General features: G+C 35.4%; 1 protein-coding gene across 2 annotated transcripts in view; it reads right to left on the reverse strand.

The window, feature by feature from the left end:
• The window catches only part of LOC140742912 (B-cell receptor CD22), a 168,684-nt gene that overhangs the window by 30,998 nt on the left and 120,377 nt on the right, over nt 1–17,309 (reverse strand). For both annotated transcript variants that reach the window (XM_073073982.1, XM_073073981.1), the window contains one exon: nt 526–718. In XM_073073982.1, the coding sequence (XP_072930083.1) occupies nt 526–613 (88 nt within the window). In that variant the 5' untranslated portion in view covers nt 614–718. The remainder of the gene's footprint in view (nt 1–525; nt 719–17,309) is intronic.

The raw sequence follows: 17,309 nt of genomic DNA on the forward strand, positions 1-17,309 counted from the left end.
TAGGCTCTGTGAGTTAGTACAAAATCCTTTTTACTACGCTTTTATTAGCTTGTCATGTATGTGTGTATGTATGTATGTATGTAACGGAATCTTTGAACTCAATTTTTACCTTCTTTGAACGGTCCAATTGATTTAAAATTTTGAACACTTATCAAGAACCGATGAAAATATTGACTTGCTAAACGGTGAAGCAAAATATCGTGAGGAAACCTGCATACCAGAGAGATTTATAAAAAAAGAAAAAAAAAGCCTCAAATGTATGTGAAGTCTACCAATACGCACTTGGCCAGCGCGATGGACTATGGCCAAATCCTTCTCATTATGAGAGGAGACCCGTGCCCAGCAGTGGGACAGTAATGGGTTGATGATGATGATGATGACAATATACGAATTTGATAATTATGTCCCATTATCCTCATCAGGATCTCCAGGATTAACGATTTTCTTTGCGCGACTTTAGCGTGGGTTTAGTTTTTAAACTATATATAATTAATATAAATATACATTTGATGTTTGTCCACTTACCGTCAGCTCCTGGTATGAAGCCGTAGACTGAGGAACTGATGAGCAGTAAGTATATCTGCGCCGGGGAGACGCGCATCCTATGGTCCATCCATGCTCCCGCGCAACTCTCTCATTGGGTAACACCACTCATACAATCGGTTATGAGTTATGCTTCTTCTTACATACTGCTTCTTCTACCGTTGTCGATTGCATTCTGAAATTAAAATAAAATAACCGTTATAGTGATTTTCTGAGCCTAATATATGTTAGCTTTATAATAATGTAAGAGTAACACGCGAGTGTACGCGCAGAGCATAATCCTTCCTTAGTAGTTTCCTAACTTGTATTCTAACTTTTATATTTTACTAGCTGAACCGGCAAACGTTGTGTTGCCATATAAATAAAAAAATGTTAAGGGTGATCAACCCTTATCACTTAGGGGTATGAAAAATAGATAGCCGATTCTCAGACCTACTGAATATGCATATAAAATTTGGTGAAAATTGGTAAAGCCGTTTCGGAGGAATACGGTTACTAACATTGTGACACGGGAATTTTATATATAAGAAGATATATTTTAACCGAATTAAAGAAGAGAGATAATTTAATCGTCCCGTATCTAAATATATATAACTTAAAGGTGACTGACTGACATAGTGATCTATCAACGCACAGCCCAAACCACTGGACGGATCGGGCTGAAATTTGGCGGGCAGGTAGATGTTATGACGTAGGCATCCGCTAAGAAAGGATTTTGATCAATTCTACCCCCAAAGGGATAAAATAGGGGGTGAAAATATTATTTCGTAACGCGAGCGAAGCCGCGGGCAAAAGCTCGTTGTATAAAATACAAGTAGCAAACGTGCATTCAGTTCTGATGATAAGTGGCTACTGCGCTTGAAAATCTGTAAGCAACCCGAGGTAAGATCCCAACAGAGTCCCAACAGAAGCCAGCGACGGATTCATTGCTACACGTCAGGACTAAGTTGGAAGGCTTCGTACCTATAGTCTGATTCATAATTAGGTGTCCAAAATGTAAACAAAGGTGTTGTCCTATCAAGAAAATACGTTTCAAATGGTAGTTTCTTATTTTTGACAATATTAAATTAATACAACAATAATAAAATAATAATCTAAATAAATTAAGATCAATTCAAATTTTCTAATATTTATATTACCTCAATTTCGTTTTATACAGTAATAATAATAAAACAAGGTTTATGGTAGAAAATTAAAATGTGATTATTGGTAACACAATCGGAACCCAAGACATTTCTTGTGCCGTCATTTTTAAGTTTCGTAGCTGATGTTATTCATTTTCGTGATTGTAATCGTAACTCAAATGTATTATCGTTTTCATAGCGCGTTCGATAAATTGCGAATAATTGTAAAGTTTTCATTTTTTGTTGAGTTTGTTAAAGTTTTTTTTTCTTGTTAATTTTGACAGTGACATTTGTTTGTTTACATTTTGGACACCTAATTATGAATCAGACTATATACAGGTTGAATTATTCAAACGGGCTTTCAGAGCCTAAACTGAAACTATAAGGATTAGCGAAAAATGCTGAAAGGCGTTACGAGGCCGATTTAGATAAAAACTAAAACTACATCATTACTTTTTTAAAATAGCTTTTTCCCTAACTGGGAATCGAACGAGTTCATTTAGAAAAAAATACACCCTCTATATTATTCCACTATCTGATAGTTTGCGTATAAGGATCAAATTCTGGGAAGAAATATTAAACGTATGTATGTATCCCTTACTACATTCTCCAAACTAGAACACAGCAACGCTTAACATTGCTATACATCTAAAGTCCAACTACGAAAAGCCCTCAATGAGATAAGTCTATTGTTGGGTCTTTATGGAGCATAGAAAATAAGATATGTTGAATAAGCATACTGCAATGCAGTTCACTTGATGTAAAGCTATTGCTGGCTATTGACCGTATATGAAAATCTTTTATCGAATCCAAACAGGGCGGAAGCTAAGTCCTACTAAGGCACAATGACTGCCTATAGATGCTATACAGATGTGTGCGTAAACTTTACATGTAGTGGTTTGTCACAAATACGTAAGCAGGTAAAAGTATAAGAACACACGTAAAGTTGACATGTGTTTGTAAAAAGAAATATCTAAACCTACTAATTTTAATTTAATTGGAATTCCATCTGCAACCACAGATACAAGAGATCCCTTGGCGGCGGTAGCCACTTACTGTCAGATGGACTGCATGCTTGTCTGCTATATTATATACTAGCTGACCCGGCAAACTTTGTACCGCCTCAAAATCTATTTATCAAATATATTTCATATAAAATATAGCCTATGTTACTCGTGGATAATGTAGCTTTCAAATGGTGAAAGAATTTTTAAAATCGGTCCAGTAGTTTTTGAGCCTATTCATTACAATCAAACAAACAAAGTTTTCCTCTTTATAATATTAGTATAGATATAAAAAAGCTTAGTCTTAGGCGTAGCGGCGCATCTGTGGCCGACCTCAGGTAGGAATCCTCCTATATTTGTAATTGTTTGTACAAATGTCCATGTGCGGCAGTAACCACTTACCATCAGGTGGACGGCATGCTCGTCTGCTACTCCTATAATAAATAAACAAGTAATTAATTTAAAAAATCAAAAACCCGACTGCACCAAAAAGGCTGAAATAGAACTTCCAAAAGCAGTGAAATAGGCATTTCATTATTTTTATCCAGAAAACCAAATACAAAGTTTCAAAGTAGGTGTCTGCTTCAAAAACAAAAAATGTTCAAACAATATTATCCTATTTTATCCTCATAGTGCTCATTTACGCTATGTAAAGAACCTATGTCTAAAATTCCAGCACGCTTAAGTTCAGCGGCTTCCCTTTGCGTTGATCTCTGGCACAGCAACTCACTCATTTAGTCAGACAGTCATCCCGATGTGTATATACGAATGTATATGTACTAGCTGACCCGGCAAACGTTGTGTTGCCATATAAATAAAAAAATGTTAAGGGTGAACAACTCTTATCACTTAGGGGTAAAAAAAAATAGATAGTGGCCGATTCTCAGACATACTGAATATGTATATAAAATTTGGTGAAAATAGGTGAAGCCGTTTCGGAGGAGTACGGTAACTAACACGAGAATTTTATATATAAGATAAATTATGTAATGTATGTGTAATCTCCTCTTAAATTCCTTTATTTTGACACCCAACTCGATAGGTTTGGTTAACTTTTTTTAAAACGTGTTACTATTTCGCGAAAAAATCCACCATTTACGGTCTATAAATTATATAACTTCAGTAAATCAAAGTTTCGGTCATTATTTTACCTCGGTAGAGGTAGAATTTAATTAAATTTTAATTTAATTTTTATCCAACAAGCCTGATACAAAATATCATAGTGTTTACTTCAAAATTTAAGATTGTTCAAATGAACTTTTAACCCTTATTTTACCCTCTACGGGGTTGATTTTTCGGAGGGAGATAAATTAGTGCGTCCTTGTTCCTATTCAGAAGGCTAAATACAAAATTTTATAGTAGTTGCTTCAAAATTAAAGGATTTCAAAAAAACTGTATTCCCCTATTTTACCCTCTTAAGGGTAGAATTTCCAAAAGGCCTTTCTTAGTACTTATTAACGCTATATAGAGAACCTATGTGCAAAATTACAGGACTGTAAGGTCCTTGGTTTAGGCTGTACGTTGATTTCTGAAAAATTAAAAAGTAATTTAGTTAGTCAGTCAGTCAGTCACCTTGCTGTTTTATATATATACAAATATGTTTTTATAATCTTCGTTTAATTTCCTTTCATTTGATACCCTATTCGATAGGTTTGGTTAACTTTTTTTTTTAAATGTGTTACTATTTCGCGCCAAACATCCGCCATTTTGTTTTTCTTTTTCTAACACCTATCTTAGGACACTCGGGTCATTGAGACAAATATAATGGCACCTTAACTGTTGAAATTCATCCAGCCGTTTGTTAGATCGGATCAAATAAAGAAAGACAAACATACAAGATTCGCGCGAAAAACATAACCCTTCCTTGGCAGTCGGGTAAAAAGGCAGAAGTAACTGTGATGGTGATGCCTCCAAAATCGAATCACAAAACGTGGTAGCTACAAAATATTAATAACAAAATCGATAAAAATCAAAAGTTAAATAGATGCATGAAACAATCGTATATAAGTAGTCGTTGATTACCGAATGAGATTACCAAACAAAATACATTTGGATAATAAAGTCACGAATGTTTACCATTGTTTGTGAAGCACTGATTCATACGATCAACAATACTATATCTGAGTATCATACGAGTACAATCAGATAATTTTAAATGCATTCAAGTAGATATATGCTGGGATAAATTGCATTCGACTGTGTAAGCTGATTTTATCGGTTTATATGCAGGTTGTATTTTTGATTCATACCGAGTGGTCATAATGGACCGTGATTGTTATTAAGAATTTGAGAAAAATGTTTTTTTGGCAGTCAGTAGCTAAAAGTTACCGAGAAATTGATCAGAGCGGCAAAAGTGGGACGGCAAAATATGGGGCCCGTAATAAAAGCTATTTGTTATAGTGCATTTATATCTGCAGACTTCTCGATCTTCACCTATGGAATTAATGAATGAAAACTAGCGAGCGGGTTGGCTAAAATAATCTTAGCTAGTCTGGCGAGATACTCGTATAATCGATTAAAATTAAAAAAATGTTACTATGAGAATGTATTGTGCTTATTGCAAAGGAATCTTTCCAACGGTTAGGATTTGTTCTGAGAAACTCGCGTGAATTTAAATCTGATCAGGTAGCTCGTCTGTTATTTAATGCACTAGTACGCAGTAAATTGGAAGCCAGTTCTTGCGTTTGGAATCCTCACGAGTCTTTTTACGAGCTACTACTTGAGAAGGTTCAGAAAGCATTTCTAAGATACCTTTACACACGTAACTTTGGATACTACCCATTCATGTACCCCACGGCATTCCTCCTGGGATGTCTTGGCTATAGCTCGCTTAAGACCAGAAGAGCGAACGATCAATTAGTAACTGCATTCAAAATCTACAGAGGGATGATCGATGCTCCTGATTTACTAAGTGAGTTGGTTCAACTTTTCGCCCCAAACAATTACTGCCGGTGCCGTAAGCACGAATTACTTGTGGTTCCATTTAGCAGAACAGTTGGGCGCGCAAATTCACCGATACCTCGTATTCTCTCAGCTATCGGCGCTCTCCTAAAAGCTTTTCCTGACTTTTATATTTTTGCGGATTCATGGCAAAACGTGTTAAAAGTGTGCCTAAAGCACACTGACAAATAATATTGATTTTTTTTCTTCTATTTTGACATCGACAGTTATCATTTAATGTTTATCTTAAATTGTATTTTTTTTGTATTCTGTTTTTTTTTTTATATAATTATTAGAATTTTGAATAATCATGGAAACAATGTAACATTTAATACTTAACTATTGTATTTTCATAACTTGTCTCTTATCATCATTGACATTTTTTTTATTTATTATTATTATTATTATTATAATCAACATCGACATTGTGAATTTATATAATTTATTTTTATCTGTCTATAGAAATGTATTATTTATAATGATTGTTAATAAGTGTAATCGGTGCATAACCGTTCTTCTTAACATTAAACAATAAATAAATAAAAAATAAATGAAAGAAAAATCTTTAGTATTTTCTCTAAAGTGCACCTTTTCCTTTAGTTTGTCATAATATAATATCACTAGTTTTTGCCCGCGGCTTCGCCCGCGTTTAAAAGAAAATATATAACATATATAACATACTAACATACATAAAACTGAAAATTCGTACCTTCAACTTTGCTAAAGATCATCACTTGATCAAATGCATAGTTTACGATTCAATCCATACTAATATCGATTAAAATAATCGATGTTTTTGGGTCCAAAAGATCGATTCTCCGATTAATCGACCTTAGATCGCCATCCCTAGTTCCCGTGGGATTTCTGGGATAAAAACTATCTTATGTCCTTTCTCGGGTCTCAGACTATCTTTGTACAAAATTTCATTAAAATTGGTTCAGTGGTTTGGGCGTGAAGAAGAGGCAGACAGACAGACAGACAGACAGAGTTACTTTCGGATTTATAATATTAGTAAGGATTACTTTGCTTTAGGTGACATTATCAGATAGTCTAATTAATAATGCAGTATAACATATCCTTTATTATTATTTTTTAAGGATCAATATTAGAAAAAATATGAGTTTGTTTAACAGGACATTTTTTTGCCTAGAGCGGTTAAATATTAGCTATCGGGCCTTATAACCATGCTAGCCTTAGGTTACAAGACGTCATAATGTAATTTTAATAACACGTAACTCCATATCGTGTGGGTAAATATAGGCTGTATATAGGCGGGCCATTATTGAAGTATTTGGAATTGATTTATAAAAACAAGGCAATCAGTCAAAGTAATCATTAATTTTATGACTTCAACGTATTTAACCAATGAATCATTCACAAGTGAGATGAAGTCATCACGTAAATCACAATCTTGGCTGTCATAATATTTTTTACCATTAACCGTAATGATTCACTTACATTAATTTAAATCGATATATGTAGTGCAAGCTTCGAATTATAAAAACGGCGAGTGAGCTCACTTAGGGCCAGAGCAGATATGCTACTTTTTTTTATCGTACCATATTGTATGAGGCGACGACAGACTGGGGAGGCTTCCGCCCCTGGACATTCTGGCGGATTTGGATGTATGGATGCATGCATGGTCCTCCTTCAGAGGGCTGAACCCTTCAGCGAAGAGACAATCATAGCGCTTCGGAGGAGAGCCAGATGGCGTGCTCTGAAGTGCTGGCGCGAACGACTTCAGAAGCCTCGGAACATACGCCAAAGGGTGGTTGACTCTATCTTGCCGAACTTTCGAGCCTGGCTAAGGTGTTAGTGGATAGGATATAGTAGGTCGAGTGACCTACTGCCTTACTCAGATACTCACCAGACATGTCTGTTTCGGTGAGTATCTGAATAGGATAGGCAGGGAAGAGACGGCGATATGTCATCACTGTGAGCATTATTATTCATCATTATCACCTTCTGCGACATACTCATATCCGCGAAGGAAGACGCTAAGCAAGCAAGGGAGCGCGCTGAACCCGCTCGGAGAAGGAGTCGCTGCAGGCGTACAAAAAGGGCGCAGGCGACTAAAAGGGAGCTTCCGGAGTTGCGGACGGCGGTATGTGTGGTCGCTTTCCGTCGTTCACACCAGACGGTGTGGCAAGCGTCACGCTCACCTGGGCGGAGCCCGATGGGGCACCGCCGCTATGAGGAATCTGGTTGCTTTCCGTTGAAGATCTCGGAGTCCTCTACGCAGCGCCGAGGACGGTCACCGGGGAGGTTTTAGTGTGGTAAGAGTCCCACTTAACCCTGTGTCGCTCCCACGGCACCGGGTACATTTTGAAGGTTTCCCCGTCGTTATACCAAAAATAAAAAAAATATGCTACTTATAGTATTTACCCTCGATCGAGAGGTCGAGTTTCTTAACCACTAGGCTATCATTTATATCAATATTGCTTTAATTTATGATAATTTCAGATTATCAAGTGCTTTTACGAGCTTCTTTCATATTTCTTTATCCTTCAGAGCAAACGACCTGGCGTATTAATGTTAAACGTATGTTAATGAGAATTACCTTTATCTTGATTGATAGCATATTTTTCGTGTTGGTCCACGTTAATGGCCTTTTGCGCTATTTGTATAATGAAATGTTAAGCTTGGTGCTCACTGTGCGAAAATGCGTAACGAGTATCTAAGTTTGAGGTGGTAGAACCCCTTGTGGTTCGACTCCGGTGGTGCCACCGCCACACCTATTTCTACCTAATAACAGCAGTGTTAGGCGCTGCTGTGTTCCGTTTTGAAGGGTGTAGTAAGGGAGACAGATTTTTCCGAGGCGTTCCAGCTTAGTCCTCAGTGGTAGCGGCGCATGGCCGACCTCAGGTAGGAATATCTAATCCTATCTGGGGTTAATTACAGATGTCCATAGGCGGCAGTAGCCACTTACCATCAGGCGGACTGCATGCTTGTCTGTTACTTATTTATTATAAAACAAGTATTTATAGAAGTTAGGTATAGGTAATGCTGTAGGCGAGCCACGACAGAAAAACAAAGTATGGATGAAACAATTTTTGTAACGGAAATATTACGATTAAGTTACGTTTTATAATAATACGCGATGATAAAATATCATATGTATGAATTTCGGTGATTTGAAATTACACTAAAGAAGTATATCTTTATGCATGCATACGAAAAGACAAAAACAATTTGTTATTTGTAAATAAGTAAGTCCACCTGATGGTATGTGATCACCTGGTCGGGGAGCGACCTGTATTCCTTTCCCAGACGTGGTCTCTGTAATTCTTTTACACTACACTAATATTATAAAGAGGAAAACTTTGTCTGTTTGTTTGGTTTGTAATGAATAGGCTCAAAAACTACTGGACCGATTTTAAAAATTCTTTCACCATTCGAAAGCTACATTATCTATGAGTAACATAGGCTATATTTTATATGAAATAACTTTGATAAATAGATTTTCAGGCGGTACAAAGTTTGCCGGGTCAGCTAGTCCCAAATAAAATTGAAGAATGATGAGGTCCGCCAAAGCATAAATGAAACATAGCATCATAAAATCAAGTCTCCTTTTAAGTATTTTTACCATTATTAACTCATCCTTTGTGTATTTTATAGCTATTTTCCACAAGGTATCGTCTTGCATGACACACGTGTTACATAGCTGACAAATATTTTCCCGCTAGCTAGCTTGATAAAGTAATCTTTTCAATATTCTCTTAGGCACGAATAGACAATTTTTCTCTCTACACTCCTTCCAATCGGTTTAGATCACGTACAATGTTGAGAAAAGCTTTCTCTTGAGAAAAGAGACAGAATCGTATAAAGTGTATGATATATACAGGACAGGGATTTGAAACGTTTTGTTTTATTTAAAAGTAAATTATTATACAGTCTGTGTTGTTGTGAAGCGCACAGACCCGCTCTAAAATCTTAAATTACTTACATAAAATATATTTATATAAGTACTCGTATATATTTTTAGTTATATTTGTTTTGAGCAGGATCCAGTTCTCCGTTTCGAGGAAAGAGTGTCGATGGCTGACTTAATGGGGAACCATCTTACTTCTCAGTAATTGGCTTCGGAGGGGTTACTACCATCTCTTAAAACATTATTTTAAGCGTACATTGAAATTTCGTACCACGACCTGTTTTAAAGAGATCGTGGTACGAAACAAAATAAAGTTTCTTGAACTATGATGGTTTTTAAAAGATGGTGGTAGGCCCCCAGGTAGAACTTTTGTTATATATGGCATTGGTTACAGATACATTACGTGTTGCTTGCGTTTTGAAAAGCTACACCTCATAGCACTCCGCCAATACCTCAGAAGGTTATTCCATATCTTGCACGTTCGAGTGAAGTAAATAAAATAAAGTCCCTTTTATAATTACATTTTTTTAATTTTTAAACTTAGTAATTATTTTCAACAAAGTATCAGTATTTTTATTTTTGTTATCAATAGTGTACACTATGCTTTAGATTACAATAGAACAAGTTTTAACCGTGGCGGGGTGACAGTTAAAGTGATAGACATTGATGGCTGTTGCTTTCGGGCGCAGTTAGGTCACGGAAGAACGGCATTTTATATAGTTCTAGTTAACTGTTTGCTATGGTTTTGATCGACGAATTGGCACATAATCTAATATAATATAAATAAATGTCTGTATGTCCTTTATAGAATCGTGAACTATCCGTTTGATCATGTGATGTTCTTTAGCAAAGTTGTTGTGCATCAGCTCACGAAGTTTCTGAGTTGGTACGACCAATTTTCAACAGATGGTGGCATTGTCATTCCAATGAACATACATTTTTTTAGTTATTCTTTTTAAACGCGGGCAAAGCCGTGATCACTATTAGTATGTTATTACATACGAATAGTGATCACGATACATATATTGATCCGCCGAAATAGAAATATAGAAAGAATGATTTTTTCGGCTAATCGCAACACAAATGAAATGACGAGAGTAAAAATAAAGCAAAAAACAAACAATAAAAGGGAAACAAACATATAGACTTAAATATTATTATACTATGTGATGCAACGACCGAGAAAACATACAAACACCTGCCCATACAACTAAAAATCTTTGAATTTTTGGAGCCTTTGAGTTGTTCAATTTGAACTGAGGATTATCTACGTTAGGTAATAAAATATTGTGTTACTCATTTTAGGTATCCAAAGGGTAGAAAAGGGACCGTATTACTCAGCTACCGCTGTCCGTCTGTCAAAGGGCTTTTCAGAGTATGAATTGTAATGGTTGCTAAAACAGCAAATAAAAATAAATAAGTTACCAGATAATTTATGTTAAACATCTGACTACCGAAACATATGAATTTTGTCAGTACCCCAATTTGGGCGAATCCATCCATACCTCATTTGTAAAAATCCGTTGCGTCGTTTGGATTGTAATAAGTACCAAAAATGCATAGATACACGGATAAAGATTTACTATAAACATTACACTCCACCTTCGGGTAATAAAGGGGTCCCCAATATACGCATATAAGAAACCAGCGGTTCCGAAACGGTATTAATTAATTAAAATTTAAATATAAAATTCCATTCCATTCTATACATTAATATTTAATTTTATTTATCCTACAAGACATTATAGTAAATTCCAAGGATAGGCATTAAATTGCGTTTTTGTTAAAATTAGTGAAACAAAACACGAACATTATTATTATGTAGTTCGTGCTTTAATCGAAAATATCGACATTATTATAAATAGAAATATTTTCTACATTCACAGCCTCAAACTAGGATTTCCTGTGTCGTGGGTGTTACGGACACACACAAAGACTAATATACAAACAGAATATACAGACCCGCAACAGATATCGAAATTCATCATTCAGATGTCTGACTGGCCGGGGATCGAACCCGGAACACTTTACTCATCAGACCGGTATTGTGACCGCTTCGCCACGCACGTCGTAAAATCCTTTTAAAATTATTCTGTACATAACATAAGTTTACGATCGTGTTTATGTATTAATTAATTTAAATTATAATGACTTAATACACTCATTTGTAAATTGCTTAAATTATGTTAAGTATTAGTAGTACTGATAACAATAATTATAATACATGGTCAGGCGTAACCTTTAGAAATACTTCGTTTGTATAGGTATTTGATGATTACTTCACTCTTAGACTAACTCCATTATTATTAATCAATCTATATAAATGTTGCCTACTGAAGATAGAAAATTGTCAATTTATAGTATGCAGAAATTGTCAAATCTATGGTTACTCGGCCTCTTGATCCAGGGGTCTGAGGATCAAATCCCAGGCACTGACCTCTGATTTTTTAAAGTTCTGTGCGTACTAGAAATTAATTATCACTTGCTTTAATGGTGACAGAAAACATCATGAGCATACCTGCATACCTGAGAGATATTAAAAAATCTCAAAGTTATGTGAAGTCTACCAAAACGCACTTGGCCTGCGCGGTGGACTATGACCTAATCCTTCTCATTCTGAGAGAGGACCCGTGCCCGGCAGTGGGACCGTAATGAGTTGATGATCTTTGGAAGGCCAATCGTGGGATTGATTATTAATAATGACGCTAGCACTTTTGGGGTTACCTACCCAAAGAGTAACGTACCACATTTACAAATTGTCAAAGTTGTCAAATTGACAAAATATCCCCTGCGGTTCACATGCCTATATAAATATTTATCTTACAACTCTATTAACCACAATTTAATTTACTAATTGGGATGGGAACGGGAGGAACGAAGCCATTCGACTACATTCAATTAATTGTGGTTCTACAAAATAATCCCTTTAATCGACATAGTTTGTTTTATATAATAGAACGAGTCAAGCCCTGTGGTTTTACCCGCGTTTATAAGATTTGTGGATGATTTACTAGAAAAAGTAGTGTAAGTAACTCCTAATTAGTAATAGTAGTAGTTAATAAAATTAGTTCATTGCCAGTGAAAGTCTCATCAAAATCGGTATAGCCGTTTCAGTCCCGGAACAAACACACAAACAAAAATAATATATATTTTGTAAAAAGTAACCTATACTTTTTCATGCAATTATTAACAACTTGTTATTTTGACTTTGCTAACAGACACTTCCAATCTTTTTTTATTTGTATACTAAAGCAATTAAGAATATCTTTCCTTTTATTTATTTGACTAAAACTAAATGATTAGTTTAGTTTAGTCGTATTTTAGTTTTACGAAATTAAAAAGTTCCTCAAACGTCCTATATTATTATGTATTTGTTTTCATTCTAATCTGTTCTATTATAGTCTGATGTAGTGGTCGAAATTACTAGGCTTTACCCTTCAGTATGCAGGATAGCCGTATTTTCGCCCGAAATGTTGATACACCTTATATATAGGTACTGTCGATATACCTTACGAATAAAGTTTCAAGCAGGCTTCACCAATAAATATTAATATCTACTTCGACACTAATAATTTGACCTAAACTTTAATCTGTTAATTGAATTGTATGAATAGTAAATTACTTTCGGATCCGAAATTTCGTGAAGGAACATGAAAGCGAAAACGTTGGTTTTAAACATGAATTATTATCAAACCGTCATAATTGGACCGAAATCTACATACAAAATGAAGATAATAGTTCTCCAGTTTGAGTTTGACTTGCGTGAATTCAAAGTTTGCATGTCAGTCCTCTAACTTAGTCTAGAGCTGGCTTCCCACGGCCTATGATGTTACGGATGGACGTGGATCAATTTGCAAAGACGTAAAGTGCGAATAACATCGTGTGTTGTAGCGCAAATGGCTTAACCCTATATTTGACTGTGTGCACTTAAATGCACATTCTCATCAGATTTTATTTTCTGAAAAACGCAACATCGAATCTTTTTAATAATAACTCAAAGCGACTTATCAAACGTTTCTTTACGTCAGAAAATGAAATCTATATGTGTTTCGTTCACACATTGTCAGTCGTAAACAAAATAGCGAGCCGTCGGTCAGCGCCTGCGCAACGCTCTCTAAGTATCTAATTTTATCTGAATGAAATTAAGTTATATGTATGAAATTTATATAATTTTACTTTCTGCAAGCTTTATGCAATTTTTTCGTGATATTATTTTTGACATATAATGTTTTGAATATATAGTAATTCATGACTTTTGTTATGTGTGCATTAAAATGCACACTACCAACGACGTACACTATTACTGTTTGTGAATATTGTATCTTTAAATGCACATTGCCAACTTTGCTACTATATACTAAGGTTCTGCACCCAAGGTCGGGGTAGGGTAAATAAGGTTCAGGCAGAGTTTTTTTTTTATAATTCATAACTGCCATTCACATTTTCCCCTTCCTCTAAATTCCCAGTCCTTAGCTTGCTTTTTTTTTTCTTTCATATGACTGGAGGTCGAAAAATTCTAGCTTTGGTGTCTAAATTGCGTAATTAAATCTGACGTAGAATCCAGCAAATTTTAGAAGGTGAATTCCAGATGTGTAGTTCTCATCAAGACGTCTCTGAACTCAAGTCCTGTCCAATCAATAGCGTCTTCTGTCAAAAATGTAAACATCTCCAATCATGATGACTCGAGAACATCTGCAATATCAATCCCAGATAAGACCAAATTCCCACTTGAGATCGGCCATAGATGCGCCACTAGCCCTGAAGACAAAGCTAGAATGCCTCAGAAAAGTATATTTTCTTACCACAACCTTCAAACAAGTGGAATAAGGTCTAGTCATATGCTCAAATTTAATACAGCATTATAACGGAAATATAGATTAAGGTTTAAACAGACAAGTCGCTTTATACCGTACAGATGTGATTGGTCATCGTTAGTATTGTCTTCACAGATTTTGGACATCTTCGTTTGTAATTCCTGGTTGCTGTTTCGCCATGAGAATAGTGGTAAACAAAAATTATTGCCACTCACAAAGTTTCGAGTCGCTTTATTTGGGAAACTGTGTTTTTTGGGAGGAGGTCTTTTAATGTCTCAACTCAACTAAAATATCTCAAAACTTGTCGATATATCATAACTTCCGAGACTTTTATCTTTAGTATTTTCAAAATGTATGATATTTTTTATGTTTTTTAATTATTCCTTAGTTTACCGAGTACTTGGCGGTGTGCATTTAAAGACACATTTTTTTTTCTTGTGAACCTGGCAGTGTGCACTAAAAGGCACATACTATATCCTGAAAACTGAATTTCAGAGATTTTTTCTTTTATTTTTCCTAATATCCTTATAACCCAATTAACGCAGGGAAGTAGCAAAAATATATTTTTTTTAGGATAAAATTCTCTGCCAAGTATAGGTTTAAAGGTGCGTCATTATAACTCACTGTGCATTTTTTCATTTTAAATTTTGAAATAACAAAATGGGCTAAACTGTAAAATAGAATACACCGACTCACAGACCGCCACGCGTCGTCGAAAGAGCATTTATGCGGTCCGTGGCAGTGTATAATCGTTCGTGCGTACATTTGTAAGGTCAAGGACCGTGGGAGACCGCCATTAGTAACGATTGAACTTAAATATGACTTATAGAAATGTATTATTAATATGTAGATATTTTTTAGCCGAAATATAATATGACCACCGTAGCTTTGTCAGCACCATATCGATCTAACCCGCAGGTCCCGGGGTCCGATGACCAGAAATACGTCTTTGAATTTAGAATTGAATTTAATTGAAAGAGAATTGAATTTAGTTTACTACTCTTTTAGGTGTGTATGTACTCCTATTTGGGTTATAGATATAAGGGGCAGGTCAACTTCAGTTACCTAAAAATATACAGAATTAAAACTAAAATAGAATTAAAACTACTATTAACGAACTTAATATATCAATGTGTTTTTTTTTTGTGTACGCGAACGTAAAGGATAGCGTGGTTTTATTTTTTCAGTACAAACAACATTTGTAGTTGTTTGTGGTAGGGAAATAGTTTGCCGAGTTTCAATAAATATAGGCTAAGTATAGGTACATGAACAAACTAATTTATAGAATTCTAAAGGTGCGAGCGTTTTTAAGCCAAGCTGTGGCGTTTAAACGAAATCTATAAAGGTACATATGGTAATATGGTACATATGGTAACATGTATGGTAAATCCATACATGTTGAAGTTGGTAGAAACGTTTGGTGTTCGACTACGGCGGCACCACCGCCACACGTATTTCTGCCTAATAACGGCAGTGTTATACGCTTGGTTTGAAGGGTTTGGTAAGGCAGATATACTTTTCCGAGGCGTTCCAGCTTAGTCCTCAGGAATATCTCATCCTATCTGGGTTTGATTACAGGTCCATGGGCGTCAGTAGCCACTTACTATCAGGACTGCATGCTCGTTTGCTACTCCTACATCATAAAAAAAATGTATGAAAAATCGCATTATGCCAGCAATTTCTTTCTTCTCCACGTGCAAGTGATGTCTGGAGAAGGTTATTCAGAAACAAGGCGGTATGCGCTTCAAACGAAATTCATACGGAATCCTTTTGTTTAGGTTGATTGCGTGTGTCGTTTAGGGATGTGCCTGTTGTTTGTTGAAACTATCGATACATCAGTGACACAAATATGCAACGGAATGTGATTTTATTTATAATTAACTTTTTATTTAGTTCAGAACTAAATGTAAGACATTTAGTTCTGAACTGTTTCATCTAAGTGCGCTAAAACTGTCTCAATTTAATTAATTATATTTGTGAGTGTCTCTATATATTTTATTTGCGTAAAAATATATTGAATACGATTTTTATTCATTTTTTAAGTAGGTACTTAATTCATTTATTTATATGTAGGAGGTTTTATCAAAAACAATATGAGAGTAAAAATATTTTTGCTAGCAATAATTTATTTTGAAGTATTTCATAATGATAATGAAAAAAATGGTAACGTAATTAGAATATGGAATGCTTTTTTTACCGCCGAAACAACTTACATTCTCCAACGGCTTATAAAGAAACTGTGACTAAAGTCGATACATTGCAAGCATCGATACTTTTTTCATATAAAAAGTTCATCACTAGTCGTCTCCAAGGATTTCCTGGCTCTTAGAGTGTAATGACCCTGGCTTTCCTACATGGGCAGATACCATCTCTACTTATATTGGTCGGGACGAAAAGATGTAATTACATAATAAATCAACATACTGTACTGTTACAGCTGCCCAAATATTTTATCAAAGTAACAAAGAAGAATGGTGTTTCATTAGAAGAAATATTTTTGTTGTGTGTCTTTATTTGATGTTGTTTTATTATTTGTAATAGTATCGTTAATAATAAGTAATTTATATAATTAGTAAACGGTATGGTGAAACCAGTGATAGCCTAATGGTTAAGAAACTCGGACTCGAACGAGGGGTCCGAGGTTCAAATCCTAGGCACCTCTGATTTTTCAAAATTACGTGCGTATTAGAAATTAATTATCACTTGATTAAAATGGTGAAGGAAAATATCGTGAGGGAACCTACATTCCTGAGAGATTAATATAAAAGAAATCTCAAAGGTATGTGAAGTCTCCCAATACGCACTTGGGCAGCGCGGTGGACTATGGCGTAATCCTTCTCATTCTGAGAGGAGACCCGTGCCCAGCAGTGGGACAATAACGGGTTGATGACGATGGTGATGGCTTAGTAAAAAACTCTGCTGCTCTCGTTCGAGGGGTCCGAGATTCATACTAGAAATATGTGCTTGCATAAGCGCTAAATGAATACATCGTGGGGTAACCAGCATTCCTGAG

The sequence above is a fragment of the Epargyreus clarus genome, unplaced genomic scaffold (genome assembly GCF_041222505.1).
Source record: "Epargyreus clarus isolate Ecla_fem2 unplaced genomic scaffold, WU_Ecla_fem_2.2 ptg000006l, whole genome shotgun sequence".
NCBI lineage: Eukaryota > Metazoa > Arthropoda > Insecta > Lepidoptera > Hesperiidae > Epargyreus > Epargyreus clarus.